General features: G+C 36.7%; 1 protein-coding gene across 1 annotated transcript in view; it reads right to left on the bottom strand.

Moving 5' to 3' along the window:
• Positions 1-20,097, bottom strand: part of SPATA16 (spermatogenesis associated 16) — a 285,443-nt gene that overhangs the window by 248,447 nt on the left and 16,899 nt on the right. Inside the window, exon 2 of the mRNA XM_002716430.6 lies at positions 8,929-9,558. Within this exon, the coding sequence (XP_002716476.2) occupies positions 8,929-9,540 (612 nt within the window). The 5' untranslated portion in view covers positions 9,541-9,558. The remainder of the gene's footprint in view (positions 1-8,928; positions 9,559-20,097) is intronic.

Here is a 20,097-nt window from a genome sequence, read left to right as displayed (position 1 = left end):
AACTGAAGAAAGGATAGAGAGCTATAAATTTGGAGTTAGAAATCTTAAACTTCCCTGTAGCTCCTGTAGTAGTCAATATATTACAGATAGACTGAATAACCACTCTATAAATATTTTTGGGTCCTCCACTTAATCCTTTTTAACTTCATTGTTTCCTTCCCCATAAATCCATCTGTGGTCTTAATCATTAATTACAGTGTCCCCTGCCTAGTTTTTAACACCCTCTAGCCTCTATCTACTTTTATTTCATAATACTTTCCTTTGGTCCACCCAGATTCTCTTTCATGCTTCCTTCCTGAAGTTCTTCATGTGTGAGAATAACGTTACTTTCTCATATCATACTCATCTTCCACTGCTCTCCCCACCCTAATTTTCCAAATAGCTATTTATCTTTTGATATCCATTTCAAAATCCTCTCATCTTTTCCATATATACTTGATGCATTTTTATCTATTTTTAATAGTGGTAATAATAGTTCACAACTCACTGGGTCTTGGTGAGGATGAGATAAGTTAATATAAAGTGCCTGCCACTCATTTTGTGCTCCTAAATGTATATCAGGCTCTACTGAATGTCCCTATCCTAGATTTTTGTTTTATATAGGAATTGTACATGCACTTTCTAATTGCCTTAAAATTATAAGAATTCTATCTAAAGCTTAAGTCCAAATACCTTGCAGAGCAAAACAACCTGTACATATGAAGTTCTCTTATCTCCATGTCATCTAACAAGTTGATATACAGTAGTTACTAACAGTGAGGTAGTGGTTATTTACTAATCTGTGATTTCTTAATATAACTTACTTCACAAATTCATGGATTAATTAGTTATAGAGTATCATCATCATCACCATCATTAAACAAAATTTGTTCCTGGATATGAAATATACTTCAGTAGTCACATTTAATATGTATGAATCTAGTGTTCTAGGTATTAATAACAACTCACATAACATAAGGAAACCATACCAAGACAAAACAATGAAAATCTGTCTGTTTTTCTTTTTCATTAGCCCCTGCCTAATCACATTCTACTTACTGCCTGATAGGAAGAGAATCATCTTCCAGACAGAGCAATGTCTTAGTTTTTCTTTTCTTTTCTTTTCTTTTTTTTTTTTTTTTGACAGGCAGAGTGGACAGTGAGAGAGAGAGACAGAGAGAAAGGTCTTCCTTTGCCATTGGTTCATCCTCCAATGGCCGCCGCGGCCAGCGCGCTGCAGCCGGCGCACCGCGCTGATCCGATGGCAGGAGCCAGGTACTTATCCTGGTCTCCCATGGGGTGCAGGGCCCAAGGACCTGGGCCATCCTCCACTGCACTCCCTGGCCACAGCAGAGAGCTGGCCTGGAAGAGGGGTAACTGGGACAGAATCCGGCGCCCCAACCGGGACTAGAACCCGGTGTGCCGGCGCCGCAAGGCGGAGGATTAGCCTAATGAGCCGCAGCGCCGGCCAGCAATGTCTTAGTTTTAGTGAATGTCAAATGAGCCAATGGAAGAGTTAAACAAATAACTAGAAATTGAAATAGTAGTTTTATTCTAGCTCTCTTCCAGGTAAACTGAATGTAAAGAGTATTCACAACCTCACTGTGTTACATTGCTTTGGACAAATTAAAGTGGATCTCATCTATTAAGGATCTGTACAGTCTGTTTGAACTTCAAATTGCAATGTGTTTGAAGGCTGGAGTGGGATGGAAGGTGGGAAAAAGAGAGATGATTGTTGTTTACATTTATTTGGAAATAGTAGCCCTGCGATCAACTTGAAAAGTTGGACAGTGGGAAAAGTGGGAATATTATCCAATATTTGAGTAAGAATCATCATTTTTTGTACATGTGAACCCCAACACTGATTTATCACATTGACTAAAATGTAGGACTGTTTAAGACTTCAATAACTGAGTGCGTCAGAGTTAACTATATTTCAAATTGAATCAAACACATAATGACCACCTGTAAACTATGCCAATGATTCTGCTGATGAAAAAAGCTTGCTTAGCTTTCTGTGGACTAGTCAGTTATTTTTTTGTGAGGTCTTCATCCATAGTATGAATTTAGTATTTCAGAGACATACTAACCAAGCACTGCCTGGATTTTGTATTCATCTGTTTCTTAGTGTTAATAGGAAGGTAGTCATTAAGTTCATTTTCATTTTAAAATAATGAGATCATTCTGTGTGAATTTCCAAAGAGTAAATTTTCATGACAATGATATTTGCAATGTTTTGTGTGCTTTCCAATCTCCTAGAGTGGAAATGGTCATTATCTGGACCCCCCAGGCAATTGTGTCAAACCCAGGGAGAGGAAAAGAGAGAGACAGAAACAGAGAGAGAGAGAGAGAGACAAAAAGAGAGAAAGAGAGAGACAGAGAGAGAGAGAAAGAGAGAGAGAAAAGGTTTGGGCAACTATATAAAGTTAATAGTTCCAGGGCCCCGGTGCTGTGGCCGGCGTACCGCGCTGATCCGATGGCAGGAGCCAGGTACTTATCCTGGTCTCCCATGGGGTGCAGGGCCCAAGTACTTGGGCCATCGGCCACTGCATTTCCCTGGCCACAGCAGAGAGCTGGCCTGGAAGAGGGGCAACTGGGACAGAATCCGGTGCCCCAACCGGGACTAGATTAGCCTAGTGAGCTGCGGTGCCGGCCTATGCATCTGTCTTACCTCTCTTTTTCTCTCTGACAGAATCCAAGCTTGCCTCTCCATGCTGTTGATTTTTTCCACATCCCTCCTGACAAGTTCTCTCAAGTTAAGGACACTGTACACAAATAGGATTTGTTGCTCCTTTGCTTGCTGTATCTATGGCTTTTTCAGTGGTGATGGGTGGCAGGGGGTACAGGCATGTGGCTTCTTAGGAGTCCACTGAGTCAGAGGGTGAGTATGCAGTACAGCCAGGACCTTCTGGATAAACAGCCTCATAGTAACAGGGGCCTATCAAACTGAGGAATGGCCTATGCTACCTTTACCATTTCTAGATTCTTTTTAATAATACTTAGCCTGAAAATATTTCAATTCTTTATCTAATAATTTATTCTCCTTGGTATATTTTAAATCTTTTAATCTTTTGATCCCACTGGGGTTGGGATGATGGTCACTGCACATAATTAAGTTACACAGCACTATGTAAAAAGTCTTTCTAAATGTCCACTTGAAGGTCATAGTTCAGAAAAAAATTCTTTATAAAATATAAACAATAACACTAAACCCAAAATAAAAACTACATAGCCCCAAAAGAAAATAAAGTCATGGAGTACAGACAACAGTACTGTCCCTTGTCCATACGCTGTGGCTCCCTGAGGGCAAGGCCTATGTTATAGTTATATTTGCATTCCCAGCATCTAGCACTATGTGAGTCTGAAGGAGCTGGTAATGTTAGTGGTGTTAACGTGCTTTTTTCTTAGAATCACAAATCTTAATTTTCTAGAGATTTGTTTTACTTAATCAGTGTTTACTTTTATGAATATGTCTAAATTTGTTATTGAAGTTAACAGAGGAATTCATTTGTATTTCCCTGCCATGTAAATTTGCCAACATTTTTCAAATATTTAATGTAATTAGATATTTAATAGTAATAATGCCTATGGATAGATCAAGATGGCAACAATCAAGTTAAAACAGAAATATTTTAATGTGAACATGCATAGTTCAGCAGTCAGTTTATACCTGAAAACTGAGAAAAAAATGAACTATTTCTAGCATAACAATTTGTGCATTTAAGGAAAGGCTTATATTTTTGTCAGCAGTTAACAGTTCAAAATAGTGTTTGATTTGGATCACTGCTTCTCAACAGGGGAAAAAGTGGAAAACAATGCATTATTTTGGCTCTCTCTTTGAATTTTAAATATTATTAAAAGAAGACTGTACATTTTTAATATTAATCAAAGAAGAAAAGGACTAGCTATGGATTAAAAAATGTTAATAAATATGGAGTTTGGCAAAATCCTTTAGAGTGCAAAACTTTTAAATTACGTAACACCACACAGGGAAATGAGGTACTTGAGAAATACAATGTACATTATACATGAATTTAGATTTCCTCATGGTTTTCAATAGGCAATTTTTGATGTCCTATGTGAAGCTTTTTATAGTTGAGCAGAATTATTATTTCTATGTAATGGTCTCCTAAGGGGTTAAGAAAATTGCTCAAAGTCACATGGTGATTAAGTAGCAGAAATGCCACCAAACATAGATAAATATCTACTCCAATTTCAATGATCTGTCCACCACACCTTTAGACCTAGCTGTCCACCTAGGGTTATGTGAGCTAGAAATACGGAAATCTTCACACTAACTTAGCAGAGGAGTGATGGCAAGAATTTGAGTACTTTCTAGTGGACTAGTGTAAATTCTTGCTACTCAGAGTGTACTTCAAAAGTTTATTTGGGAATGTATTTGCTATCAGGCATCTGATATCCGCCTCCAGACCTAACACAACAGAATCCGTGTTTTAAACGAATTCCCTCATAGTTTTTATGCACATTAAAGTATGAAAAGCAGTAATATAAGGAATTACAGATGTGAAAATCTGGATATCTGAATTCAATCTCAGCCCTGCCATAGGCTAGCTGTGGCATGGGCACCAGTTTCTTCATCTGTGAATTGGGAATGACAATATCACTTTAAGAGATGATTGCAATCATTTACGAATGAAAATACAAACACAGAATCCAGTGGAAGCTTAAGAAATGCATACTGAATTCATATGCAAATCCACAGATATTAGTAAGACAGTTCAGGCACTCAAGAGAATTTGGTGAACCCTCAATTTTCTGACTATATTGCACAAAGAAATACCTGTGTTAGAATCCATTTAAATTAAGCCATTGCTGGTATATCACAATTTTATGCCCTAGGGATTTGCTACAGAATTATTCTCAGCAGAGCAATTATAGGTGAGGCTGCCCTATAATGAGATATCTTTGCTACTTCATTAAATAAACCCCCTTGAATGGGCTCCAAAATGGACCTGTCTCATACAAAATTCCATTATACTGGAAGTAATTTTATAAGAAGGTCCTGGTGTGGGTTCAATTGTCCTGGATACCTAATGTTTACCATAAGGAGAATGTGTTCTAGAACACTGATTCCCAAAATCTGGTTCTCAGACCAGTGCTTTACTGAACCAAGGGGAAAGCAAACATAAAGACTACATAGCTTTTTATAAAATTAAAATATAATCTACTTCTAAAATCTCCTCCATTCAGAGAGTGTAATTTTTCTATTTTCCTCCTCCTTTTTGTTGTTAAGCTGCTCCTCTTTCAAAAACAATGGCAACTGGGGGAAATTTTGGTAAGGCCCTTTGACAATGTCAATCCACTCCCCTAAACTTTCCTTTAAAAAATTGTGTTCTTAAATTCAAAAATTCTGAGTCACCTGCCTAAAATGAAATTCTTTGCTATGAAATCAGTGTTGGGAATACAGTATTTTAAATAAGAGACAAAACTACAAAGCATTAAAGTATTATTAGAGAGCCAATCTGTTCAGTGTAGACAAGTCTCCAAATTGGTGCTCCTCAAAGTGCTATGGGCACAGGGACCTACTGAGATCTACTGAAATGTAGATTTTGATTCTGTAAGTCTGGCATAGTCTGGAATTCTGTATTTTCAAGCATTTCAACTCATACGTGCAATACAAAAACTTAGTGCTTAAGCTGGTGAGCTGTGAAGCCAGAGCACCTGCCTTCAAATCCAGGCTCCACTACTTCTAGTTGTTGTTTCTTGAGCAGACAACTTAACCTGTCTATCCTCAGCTTTCTCACTGGTAGCAAAAAATAATCATAATACTATCACATAGGCTTGCTGTGAGAATAAAATGGAACACTGAATGTAAATAGTCCTAGAATGTTAAGTACAGCAGCTGACACGTAGGAAGAATGCTATAATTGTTATTACTTTAACTTCACAGGCCAGTTGCTAGAGCACCTATATATTAAAAAAAGATTAGCCACTCAACTGGGTCCCTACATGCTGTAATCAGAAGGATGGGGAGTTCTAGTTGGTAAGGGATAAGCCTTGTTTTGTCTTCTTTGCTTCTTTGGGATTTTTTGAAGCTTTGAGCCTTGAAGGGTACACACTGATGTATTCTAATTCAAAAGGTGGGAGCCTTTTAATTACTAAGTCCTGTGATTATTGAAATGATAGTATGGTGTAGGTTGTATGAAACAAACCCAGAAGGATGTCTGATAATTTGAGTGTTTTTCTTAAGTAATATGAAATATCTGATTACTACATCTTATGATCTTTACATTGTCCTAGAAGTCTTTACTAGTTATTATTTTTCTCAAGAAATCGTAGCTAGAACGTTTATTGATAAATCTCATTCCTACAACTGACTTTGTAACACCCAGTTGACAAATATATCATATGCCTAATACCTCCCCCAAAGCAAGTGCTGTATGGGAGGGATGCTAGCTATTCTTCAAAATCCATTCTCCCTTTCCTCAATAATTGGACCACTGAATGAGTCATCTGGAATAATATATTCTCAGCCTCCTTTGCAATTGTGTTTGATGACTACATTCTGGCCATAGAGGAAAAAAATGGAAAATGGAAAAATTTGGATGACAGTGTCTGTAAAATGTACTTATTGGGACCTACCATGCTTTTCGCTGTTCTTCCCAACCCCCTTTTTAGCTTGCTAGACTGTGGGCAATGACACAAGCAGCAGCTATTTTGGATCACGAGGCCAAAGTCACATCTTAAGGAATGAAATATAATTTGGTGCCCTGATGATCATACTCTACCAGCCCTTGACTACCTACATTTATGTGAGAGAGAAATGAACTCCTATTTCCTTTAAATACTTTGATTTGAGGTTTTCTGTCACTTGCAGCCAACCCTAACAATAGCTTATATACACTTTGGAATTTGCTGATTTATTTGTCTTTTCAGGTGTGACCACGATTTATGTCTCTTTTCAGGTGTGACCACGATTACTATACCTTGGTCTTTGTCATCTATCATATCTCACCCAAAGTTGCAATCTAAAGAAAAGGGAGAGTTACATTAAATAATGCCTAGGTATGCTGAGAGTATGTTAAATTTAGAAGGTAAATGCAGGAGAAGAAGGGTTAAAAAGGCTACAAATTTGTTCTATTCCCAGTAGCTTTGGTTTATGAAGAGACATTCTAGGTAAGATTTTAAAGTTATCTCCCAAGATAATTAGACAAAAGCTAGGCCAGATGCCTAAGCTAAGTTTTGGTCTCAAAATAATTACCTTTGTTAATTACTAGTAATTAGTGTCAGCATACAAAAGTTTCCTAAAAATCCAGGGAGAAAGAGGAAGGGAGATGGGAAGGAGGACATGGGTAGGGGGAGAGTATTTTTCCAGTGCAATTATATCCAGGGGTCATCAAATCCTGGTTCAAATTTTGAATGCAGTTTTCTGGAACACTGGATATTTTCTTCTGGTTAAAGCAGATACGTTTTTTCCTCTACCTGGTCTTAGTTTGAAGTTTTTATAGCACCTTTATTTATTTTGTACTTCTTCTTGCATTGCCAAAATGATTCTTTTTGTAGCTCTAAAATCATGCATTTAACCCTCCTTACACTGGAAAATAAAATTCAGTTTCAAGTAGCCCAGGCAGAAATGCCCAGGGATCTTCATAGAATTTCTTTAGCATTTATTTGTTAGTCAGAGGCTACTAGACTTTAGTTCAGAGGATGGCAGAGGATTCTCTGAGTGGTTTGTAGGTAACCTATATTTTCTGGTATTTGTTACACAGTTTAGCAGTTTACATAGTGCATTACACTTATTTTCTTTGTGGAAATGACCCTTTATGAGAACAGAAATATTTATAGATGCAAGTATTTGTATGTTACCTAATCATTTCCTATTTATTTGAGGCTCCCCCTTTTTTGGTGTTTAGTTTCTTTTAAAATATTTAGAGTGCAACGTTGTTTGGCACTGTCCATGAATAATTCCTGGTGGATGCAGTCATTTTAACCTGCAAGTAGTGGTGGAAATAACACTCTACTCTTTAAATGTCTACCACAACATTTCACCTTTGACTCTCACTCACTCTCATCCCCCTTGGTGGGTCAATGACTCCTTCATGTGTTCTGTGTTTAAGTGTTCACCGGATTGTCTACCTCATTGGATCACTAAAAGGACGAACCATGCCTTAACTATATTTTTTTAATATCACCAGTGCCCAGCTGGCAAATACAGAATGCTTTAAAATGTCTTTTTGGAATTAGTAAAATATGCAGTCACCAATATTTACTTCTATTTACATTTTTGTCCTTCTATAGGTTCAATGAGTCATGAAATGGACCAGTTTTTCCCACCACCTATTCTGTGTTTTAGTGGTAATTCTCAATTTTGTTATTGTCCACAAGATAATTCTCAGGGCCAAGATATTGACTAACTTAGCTGTTTGCATATAGAAAAATAATTATTCATAAAGCTCACTGAATGGGAAGAAAAGTGAAGTTTGATGATGAAGTAAAATAGTGTTACTTTGTTTATAATACTTAGTTTATAATATATCATATAATCAGCTCATGCTAAAAAGAAAAGATTACTATTTTTAGCAATGACAACTTTATATCAAAAGGAGACAATTTATATACTCATTAACTGTATATTTCTAGAGGATCTATATGCTCTAATGCTATACTTAATATTTATGACTTTTAGAAATGTAAATCTCAATTACAAAACAACTGCATTCTTCTATATATTCCCTGTAGGGTCCTTTACAGATAAAAACAGGATTATGCTTTTGGGATTGTATCTATACTGTCAAGTGCACACAATATTAATTTTTAGGCATATCTTATTTGCTTTAGGTAAATTGAGAATTGCAAAATCCTGATATCATTAAAAAGTTCCACCACACCATTACCATTCATTACAGTATGATCAAAGTCATTCAATGCAATTGCAACTTTCCATTTCACAACTTTCTGTCACCAATCTATATTTTCTTAATCCCATACCTCAAGTGCTGTTCTGAACTGTCCCGCTGCCACGGCATATTTCTTCTGTCTATAGCAAGAGCTGGCATCCTTTAAGGCTACCTGAAGCCATTTGTCAATCTGAGGCAGAAAGTTGAAATTAGGTACACTCAAAGGGCCTACTATTTCAGCAGCTCGGCATGTTGGCTGAATCCCAGTAGACATGGAGGGCTCTATAAACTCATAGTTCACGTTCTCTTCATCAATGTAGACCAACTTCATTTCCACATCCATTATGTTCTTTAGGGGGATGTGAGGCAGAGGCATGGTGATTAACTGATTGTCAAGTTCCATTATCTTTGCCTCTTTCTTTCCGGCTGGCTGTTTTTCACTCTCTGCCTTCCGTTTAAGGGCCACTTTCTCTAAATCATTGCTTTGTTTTTCTTTGAAGCTCTTTGCCATTTTCATTCTTTCAGTTGTTACTTCTACCTGTTTATCACCACCACTTTTCTTAATTTCCTGCGATCTTTCCAGGATGTTAGATGGGTTTGCTAAGGTGGACATTTTCTTGCTTGTGTTTATCTTTGTAACAAGCTGATCATGGTGGACTCTATTCATTGTATTCTCCAAATTCCTACTGTTTCCTGAATCCATTGGTCTTGCCCAAAACTCCTGTAGAAGTGAGACAAGGGAAAATAACTAAAACAGTATTTTGAAATTTCACTCATTTAAACTAGAGTCACTGTTTATTCACTCTAGGTATCCACTACCTTGAAGTAAAACTGACTGTATCATCTACTAACCACTTCAGTAGGACTGTGTTTCAATCTCCAAACTCACCAAGATAAGAACTTGATGAAACCATATCTAGGCACTGACTTTAAAGAACATCTGCAGTTAAACAACATTGAATGAAGATTTTTATGGGGTACCAAGTCTCAGTGAAGAGGAAAATCTTATATGTATTCAATGAGGACAAAAAAGACCAGAAAAAAATATACCCTTTCATAATTTCCTCAGAAAGACAGGTGGTCTAGAACTCATTATAAAATACACTGCTAACCTGCATAATAGACCTGGAAGTCTAAAGAAACTACAGCTGCTTCCTCTGAAAAGCTTCCAGAAATATTGTGAACATAATGTTGCCTCAATTTGTTTCTTCTATTAATAATGAAAATCTCAAGTTTAAACATCTTTAAAGACAGCTGATGTTCAAAACTGACTTTAAAGCAGAAAAATGTGACCATCAACCTCACATCAATGGGGAGCCATATATTCATTGTGAGTCTACTGTATTGATATTTTTAAAGCAATGGTATTAATGATGTATATTATATGAAGATGAGGCATTTTCCTAAAGTACTAATGCTCCAAATTTATGACTAACAGTCTTTTGATTTATCTGCATACTTTCTCTGCTTGCAAATTGTTTCAAAATATAAAATGTCCTAAGACCTAACAATTATTTAGTATGATTGATTCCATTTTGTAAGACACTTTAACCTATCCATTCTATCCTGTAAACAACTGTGTAGGGTAATTAGGAATAAGGTAATTTGTAAAGAAACTAAGGAACAGACAGTTTGAGTTGCTTATAATGCAGAAGTTCTCACTCAGATTGCTGTTTCCTCTCTCAGGATGCTATTCACAAACTTGTTCTGTAGCCCACTGTTCTTTAGGATAGCTGAAAGTATACTTATGAAATATGTTAGTAATGTGCCAGGGGATTCCAATACAATCCCATCAAGGTGGCATGTACCAAGGCCATCTCACTAGTCCAAGTGATCAATTTCTGTTCACAATTGATCACACTGATAGGTCTAAGAGTCAAAGGGATCACACAAACAAGTCTAGTGTCTGCTAATACTAACTGATAGAATTAAAAAGGGAGAGAACGATCCAACATGGGAAGCAGGATACACAGCAGACTCATAGAATGGCAGATGTCCTAAACAGCACTCTGGCCTCAGAACCAGCCCTTAAGGCATTCAGATCTGGCTGAAGAGCCCATGAGAATATTTTAGGCATGGAAAGCCAAGAAACTCTGGCAAAAACAAACAAACAAACAAACAAACACCTAAATGAAAGATCTCTGCAAGTGAGATCCCAGTGGAAAGAACGGGGCCGTCAAAGAAGGAGGTACCTTTCTCTGAAGGGAGGAGAGAACTTTCACTTTGACTATGACCTTGTGTACATAAGATCGAAGTCGGCGAACTCAAAAGGCTTCCATAGCCTTGGCAACTCATGACAAGAGCCTAGGGAGATTACTGACGCCATAAACAAGAGTGTCAAATTGTTAAGTCAACAACGTGAGTCACTATGTACCTGCTTCTCATGTGGGATCTGTCCTTAATGTGTTGTCCAATGTGAAGTAATGCTATAACTAGTACTGAATCAGTATTTTACACTTTATGTTCTGTGTGGGTGAAAACTGATGAAATTTACTTAATATATACTAAAATGATCTTTTGTATATAAAGATAATTGCAAATGAATCTTGATGTGAATGGAATGGGAGAGGGAGCTGGAGATGGGAGGGGTGCAAGTGGGAGGGAAGTTATTGGGGGGGGGAGCCATTGTAATCCATAAACTGTACTTTGGAAATTTATATTTACTAAATAAAAGTTAAAAACAGAAAAGAATGCTTTTTAAATAAATAAAAAAAGAAATATGTTAGTACTTCATAAAAATTCATGGGAAAATAGAACTAAAAGATAAGTGTGCATTTTCCATAAAACTTTGGAAGATTCTGCATACATCAGACCAAGAAGATGAGAAAACAGAAATAAACAAGGGATGAGTACCATGATGTAGTAACAGGGGGATAAAAGCTAACATTTGTACTTTTTATCTACAACATGGATAGTGCATGACTCAAGAGCGAGACTTCAGTAGATTCTTAAAGCTTATAGCTTTGTAAATGTTATTATTTTCATTTGTTTGTTTGAACAACAGTAACTTGCCTATAGAAAGCCTTTAAACTACCTTTAAACTGTGGCTAGTTGTTCCCTAAGAAAAATAAAAGAAGAAGAACTATGTGTATGGCTCTGACTTTGAGGTACTTTCCCCCTCCCTAGCATTGTACATGGTCATCAGAAAAGGCTTAAGGTCATATGTGGACACAGTAAAGAATCTACTGTGATAATCTATATTATTTTGTAATAAAGATCAAAGTCCAATTATTCTGGCCTTAGTTATTTTGGATATTAATTTGTGAATGTTGAATACTAGAGTAAAATTTTCCCAGTGATTTAAACTGCTGCATGACAGCAGTGTTTCTATGAGGCAGAAACACTTAAGAGTTTGAAATTTTTCCAGTCTGTCTTATGCTCAGTGTTGAAGATCGCCATATCTGTGAATCTCAGACTGTACTAATATAGCCTTGCTGTGAGCAATGCCCTGTTTCCTTTTCTTCTTTTGGAATCATTGCTGGCTTCTAATGTCTTTGGGACCACTAATGTAGTTACTTAGAGTGGTGAGGCGAAAACTGTTTTGGCCATCACTGGTATCTTGCGTTTGCTCTTGTGCCACATACAATTTGGATTGAGCAGAAATTAGTTTCAGTCTGTAGTTATGATTACTGGTAGATGGATGCCCCAGATGAGCCTCTATACCACTGGATTTCTTTCAGTAGCAGACATGTAGCTTTTAAAATTGTCTAGAGTTCAAAATAACTGGTATTAAGGTGCTCTGGTTTGTATATAATTTCACAATGGACTATAAAAATATAAACAGGAAATGTCCAAATTTTCAAGCTGTCTCCCAGATACCTAAACTATCTCTACTTCAAGCACTGGAGATTGAAGTATATCAGAGTAGCTTTAGTTGGTTGTTAGTAACATTTTAAGCATACACAGCAGAATGACCTTTCTCTGCTCCATTTATTTCACATTTCTTGAACACAGATAAATGTGTAGTCGTCTTCAGGGTAATTGTTCTTTCTTTCACTCTTCATGTTTACTTCCCTCCCTCCTCCTCCTTGTCCTCTGCCTGTTTTTCTTCCGACTCTACCAACTTCAATAATCCTTCCAGCTGTTCCCTACTCTGTGCCTTTCTTTCCCAGCAAGAAGAAAAGGTTTTTTTTTTGTTTGTTTTTAAGGCCAGGTTTCTGAATATTTCTGCATCTGTTTCTAAACCTCTTTGTACAAATTATCAGTTTGGGCTCCAATACAGTTTTATACAAGAAACAATGATAGATGGAGTAAAAGTGTACATGCTGTACAAAGAACACTGGTAGAGAATAAATATGTAAATAAACAATTAGGTTTCAGACATCTGGAAGATCAACTATTCTAAATTTATCCAAAAAAAAAAACCACAATAATTCCAGCCCCCTTCTTCCAAAATCTGGAACAAATATCTGCATGTTTGAAATCATCTTGAATGTGCTGTCTGAAAAAGCATGACCCAACTCAACCGTATGTTATAGTAAATCCATTTTAGATGCAGAGACTGTTCTTCATCAATATTGTTGCAATATACATAACATTTGCTTTTTAAACATTTTTAAATTATAAAATTCCATTTAAACAATCTCCATTAAGCAATTAATTCAAGACTTTTCATCATCTAGTCCAGTGTGTTTCCAGCCTCATTTAGCACGCTTATAAACTACCGTGAAGTGAGGCTGAACTTCTTATTTTTTCTAAAAGATGCTCATTTTCAATGTGTTGACCAAGAATTTCTCATCTACTGCTCCTCTTCATTCTACCTGTCCAAACCTAGCCAAGAGTTAGCTATTTCACAACCTCATTAGAATACCAGCATTTCCAGCACTTAGAATTTACATGAAGTTCCAATAAGTTCCATGAAAGCAGAAATATGTTTTACATAACTTGCTGTTAGTTCAGTGCTTTGCATAAAATAGGCATTCTATAGGTGTTGATCTATATAAATGCTGTGGATCAAAGGCTTTGTTAAGAGAAATAAAATTGGATATTTTGTCACTTCTTGGCCTATAACTTAAAAACTTCTTTCTGAGGGGATTTTTGTTTTGTTTTATCTTAAATTAGGTCTTGAATAAGGTACATTTTCTGCATTGATAGTTCAAGTGAATCATGCAGGAACTAGGTTTAAACTATCTACCAACCTCTTCACTTTTTTTAATATTCAAGTTGATTAACATGACATTAGTCAGTGTTCCTGAGGCAGTGAGCTATGCTTTAATCGTTATTTCAATAAAATAGCTTTAGAGAAAACTATTAGACAATCATTATGTGTGTCAAAGAAGTATTTGCTGATAATATCCTATAAAAATATCCATTCTTCAATTTAGAAGACAGTGCGGTAAAATTGATTTCCTCATAGAGAAATGCCTTAGAACAAGATTTCCAACAGATATTGATACGAAACATTAGAACAATCTCTAAGGTTTTATAATACAAATTCAGGTGTAAAAAACAAAGAGAGGTTACTGTTCAATCATTTCCAGCGGGTAACCATTTCAACTGTATTCAGTGGATTTTGAATACATTTATTTTCTTTCCTTAAGCATTTCATCAAGCATCCTGTTCTGTGTGGGACTTTCTACTGCTTCATAGATCCGATAAATGGTTGACATGGCTATTAGTACCACAAATGATTTATCAGATTTTATACGGAAATAGGCAGGTTAAACACGAACAAGTTAGAAAAAGAATCCTTAAAAGTGAGCTCCCTGAAACATTCAACATCACAGTTGCTATGGTTTTCTTTAATTTTTTTAAAAAAAGATCTAATTTTAACTTGCTGTTAAATGTAACCAGAGAGACATTATGAGAAAAAAAAAAACCTTGCTTGTTAGTCTATCAGTGCACCTTGATATTTTTAAAAACATAACACAAAATATTCCTGCCATAAAAAATCAATGTTAAGCAGGACATAGTGTAAGGTAATATGAGGAAAACTAAAAGTGACCAACATAGGGTGTTTGGCAGTCTAGTGCTCACAGAGGCTGTAAGTGGAGGAGGGATAAGGAGAAGTATAGATAAATAACCCCATGGCGAGGAGTTGCTCTCTTACTACACTGTGAACTAATGGAGAGTTAGCAATGAATCACAATCCTTTTCTCTATGTGGATGTGTAGTTCCTTCAGAGTCTGAATCACATTAGGCCCTCCATGCACATTTGTTATTAGAATGAACATCAGGCTGAGGTATCATGTACTATACTAGCAATGACAGACATGCTTCTGTAGGAACATGAGACCGATGCAGTTTCAAGATATTTAGGAAGGCTTTTTAGAAAGGACAGAAAGAGAAGCATTCCTTTACAAAATTTTTTTTTCTCTTTTTTCCAAATACCTGCAAGGAGTGGTGCACCTTTATCAGTAGGGAGAAAGGAATTTGGCTCACAGTGCTTGTTAAGAAATATAACATAAAACATGCAACATTATACCATTATGTGTAATAAAGCAACCAAGAACTATTCTCAGTTAAAAAAAGTTTATCTCACCCATTTATTTTTCACATCACCTCTTCAGCATACAGTTTTAAAAAAATAGTTATTTATTTGTTTGAAAGGCATAGTGGCAGAGACAAGGAGAGACAAAGACAGAGATCTTTCATCTGCTGGTTCACTCCCTAAACGGCCACAAGAGCCTGGTTGGGCCAGGCCAAAAAAGCCAGGAGCCTGGAATTCCATCTGGGTCTCTCATGTGGGTGTAGGGGCCCAGACACTTGGGCCATCTTCCATTGCTTTCCCAGGCACATTAGCAGGGAGCTAGATTGGAACTGGAGCAGCCAGGACATGAACCTGCACCCCTATGGAATGCCGGTGCCTCAGGCAGCAGCTCAACTTGCTTTGCCACAACACTGGTGCTTACAAAATATTAGCATTTTTTTTAATTAGTGAAGAAACCAAGAAGTTGATCAGTTTGAAAGGGACTACCATGAGAATTTATGAGACCTAAGACTTGAATCCAGGATATTTGACATCAAATTCCAGATCTTCTGGACCATAAGACAATGAATTCCTCTTCATTATACCCCCAACTAATTATGATCTGTATTTTCCTTAAAGAACTTTATTTTTAATTTAATAACCAGGTATTTAACTTTACTACTGTCTTACTGGGCAGAAGGTTACTTCCTTTAATAATTTGAGAATATTAACCAAATTTTTTGTTAGAGGCATTTGATTTTAAGTGTTTCAGAAGATCTTTAATTACAAATTTAATTATGGCCCTGTTAAATTTGAGCGGTTATCAAATCTAGAAAAAAGTGATGTGGGCATTGAACTTCTGTGTGGATTCCAGGGATGTCAAACTTAGAATAGTCAAATCATTTTTCTGACCATTAAGTCAACAAATGGGAATTTCGCCATCAGAGCAACCGTGGTACTTTGTACCCTGTGAACATTTACCATGTTGTATCAGAAAGAATGCTGGAAGGGGAACTTTTTCAACTATGTGACAGCTCTACTTGCACTGCTTAATATGCATTTAAAATAAACAATTCCCAAATATAGCTCTTAATTCTCATCCTCTTAAAGCATCTCTCTCCCAATCTTCCCCATCCCAGAATATGCTATTCCCATCTACTCAGGTGGCCAGGACAAAATTTTACAAGTTATCCTTGATTTCTTTATTTCTCTTAACACCCAATTTACAATCCACAATCTGATCTGGTTGACTTTTTCAAATGTCTTCCCTTTCCATATCCATGAACAATTATCTCTACAGACCCCATGATCTCCTGCTTTGATTACTGTAAATACTTCCTCAAACACAGCAGCCCAAATCAATCTTTTAATTGAAGATCAGATTCTACCTCATTCTTGCTTAAAACCTTTCAATGGCTGACACCTAGAATAGAATATGAACTCTGATGCTTTTGCCCTATCTGAAAATACATCACACCTTTCTTCCTTGTCTACGATGTTCTGGGAGCCTTGTTTTCATTCTGGTCTTCTAACTAAACAAGTTGCTTCTCACCTCAGCACTTTTGCCATAGTTGGGCTGGAATGTTTTCTCTGCTGTTCTTTTTATATTATTTGGATGATGGCTTAAATGTCTATTCATAGAAGCTTTCTTTAATGAACTAAAGTAACCAGACCCAGTCATAACTATTTTATACTACTTCCTACTACTTATAACAGTGATATTTACTTATTTATATTTCATTTCTGTCTTCCCCCACCAGAATAGAAGCTCTATGAGAGACTGTGCCTTGTATGGCTAATTCTTGGTTATATATTTCAAACATGCCTGGGACGGAATAGATGCACAATAAATGTTTGTTGATTGGACAGCTGATGATTAAATCTTATTGTACAATTAACGAAGAGTTCAAAAGTTTATTGCTGTTGTCCTGTTTTACAAGAGCTTAGTTGGAGTCACTTAAATATGTTAGATTTTTCCAAATTGACCTTACCATGGAAAGTTTCTCCATGCACTGTGGCATTTTGAGGTCGTCTTTCTTTCCTTCCCATTTTTATTGTTTGCTATTGTAAGTCAACAGTATTTATGATGTACCTACTCTGGCCTCTTTTATTTTAGTCTTTCTTAGGGAGTAAATAATTTCCATGATTCTTTGTTGTTATAAAGTATGGCTTCATTCAGAATCCAAACCTTCAGAAGAATCAATCCTTTTGGAGAAGTGATATTCATACAACTTGCTAGCATTACAAGTATTGTCTGTGAGGATTTAATTGTGCTTCTCTAAAATTCTTGATCTAATCTGACTGTGAAAACAATAACTCATTTGGTGTGACAGGAATATGAGTGTGGGGGAATTAATGTTTCAGTATACTTCAGTGTCTTTGGCTACATTTCTTCTTGAAATATAAATGTGATAAACCTGACAAATGTTTGAACATCCTGAGAGGAAGTTTGAATTCTGTTCTGTTTCCTTGCAAACATTGTTCTGTCCTTCTTGAAAAGTGATCCAAGTTTCCCTTTATATAAGAGGCTGGGACTACACAGGTGTGTAAAGAAAATATTTTTTTTTTCCTTTACTCTGGTCAACTCTAATTTTGTTAATCAACTTCTTCGTTTAGAAATTCTCATTTTATTTTGTTTACTCAGAACTGCAGAATGGTAGAAATGGATGTGCTTTCAAATACACCCTGACTCAATCTCCTTATCTTGCAAATGAAGCAGAGCCTGGCAGGGGAAATGACCTGCTCATTTTTACACAGTAAAACAGGGCTTGTATCCATAGAGTGTAGCTCTCAGAATTCTTTCTACATCACTCCACTACTTCTCATCACAATATAAAAGGTAAATGGTTACCAATGCTATTCATTAATGAAGAAATATATTGGACAGCTCAGTGTTTTGTTTGGAGAGACTCAACAAAATTAATGAACATGAAAGGTAACTAAAAAGATCTCTCATATCTTAAACTACCCTTTAAATTACTTAACTGATTGCTCCTAAATTTGTTTCAAACTTAAATCTACCCACAGAAAGGAAAAGTGTGTTAAAAATATAATTTTTAGTTGAAATAATTTGAAATTTAAAGAAAAGTTGTAAGAATAATTGCTCTTTCTCCATACTTAGCAGTTTTAAACATTTTGACAACATTTTAAATTCTGTCTTACAGATGTGTGTGTGTATGAAAGTGCAGACACACAGTATATTTTAACATTATTTTCCCATGTCATTCGAGGAAAATTTTAATACATCCTGCCTCTCTGTCCCTTAGTACTTCTGTGCACATTTCCCAAGATAAAGGAATATTTCTTTGTTGCAATACAATATGGTCATCAAATCCATGGATGTTAAGCTTTTACAGTATTACTGTCTAATCCACATATCCTATTCCCATTTGTCAACTGTCTCAGCAATGTGCAGGTTCAGATGCAATGAAGGAGAACAGAATGGATATAATTGTCATGTTTGTTTAATCTCTTCCACTCTGCAAAATTCCTCAGTCTTTGTCTTTTATGGCACTGCCATTTTTGAAGAATACAAGCCTGCTATTTCAGAGTCAACCTCAATTTGGCTTTTGTTTTCCTTTTTTGGGACACTTCCAAGCAATTCGATTTAGGTTAAGCATTCCCAGGCAGAATACCACAGAATGACGTTGTCTTTCTCAGGATATCACACATGGAGATTATAATGTCCACCTGACCTTCTTTGGTGATGCCATTTTTGATCACCTGGTTGAGATATTATTTAGTTTTTACAGAGTGTAGTTACAGATTTCCTTCCTGCACCTTATATACATTCTGTGAGGAGAAGACACTGTTGAGACCATGCTTCTTTTGAAATACTAAATGTTACAACAAAAGTTTCCCAGAAGGTTATATTTTTTTGATCATGCTCATGGTCTGCCTACTCCCAGGGCATTCTGATACCAGTGGTCTGGTGGTCATGCTGGCCTGAAGCCAATGCCTTCATATGCTTTCTTTTGCAAAGCTCAGAGGCAAAGCTGAGAGCTGGGTTGGCACTGATGAGGCAGAAGACAGAGGCATTGGTGATGTTAAAGAAGCATTTATGGGCCGGTGCCATGGCTCACATGGTTAATCCTCTGCCTGCAGCGCTGGCATCCCATATGGGTGCCGGGTTCTAGTCCCGGTTGTTCTTCCAGTCCGGCTCTCTGCTGTGGCCCAGGAAGGCAGTGGAGGATGGCCCAAGTGCTTGGGCGCATGCACCCACATGGGAGACCAGGAGGAAGCACCTGGCTCCTAGCTTCAGATTGGTGTAGCTCCGGCCGTAGCGGCCATTTGGGGGGTGATCCAATGGAAGGAAGACCTTTCTCTCTGTTTCTCTCTCACACTGTCTAACTCTATCTGCCAAATAAAAAAAAGAGGCATTTATTGGTTTCAATGCTTAAATTCTGAAAAATGTCTGTAGGGATGAACTGCTGGGAGACATTCATTCATCCATTTGGTCAACAAACATTTAGAGAGTTCTTGCTAGGTAAAATTACTGAGATAATTCCTGGGGGATTACAAGCATGAACAGAATGGATAATGCTTCATAGGAGTCTGGAGGCAAAAGATCAGAGAGGGTATCTGAAAGGATGTTCATTCCTGGAGTGTTCCAAATTCAATAGCTGAAGCAGTGAGGATGAAAGGACATGCATTTTAGACGTGGATGGATATGAGTACAAATCCTGACCCTAACTTCTTGGCTGAAGAAACTTTTGCAAGTGATTTAACTTTGATGAAACTTGCTGTCTTTATTTAAGAATTGTGAATACTAACTCATTCCTCATAGAGAGAATCAAAGGATTAACAAAATAACCTGTTAAGAATTAATGCATAGAGATTCAAAGATGGTGG

This window comes from Oryctolagus cuniculus, chromosome 4 (genome assembly GCF_051225735.1).
Source record: "Oryctolagus cuniculus isolate XC-2025 breed Fujian yellow rabbit chromosome 4, ASM5122573v1, whole genome shotgun sequence".
NCBI classification, from domain to species: domain Eukaryota; kingdom Metazoa; phylum Chordata; class Mammalia; order Lagomorpha; family Leporidae; genus Oryctolagus; species Oryctolagus cuniculus.
The sequence above is the reverse complement of the archived record's forward strand: the minus strand, read 5'-3'. Positions and strand labels throughout refer to the sequence as shown.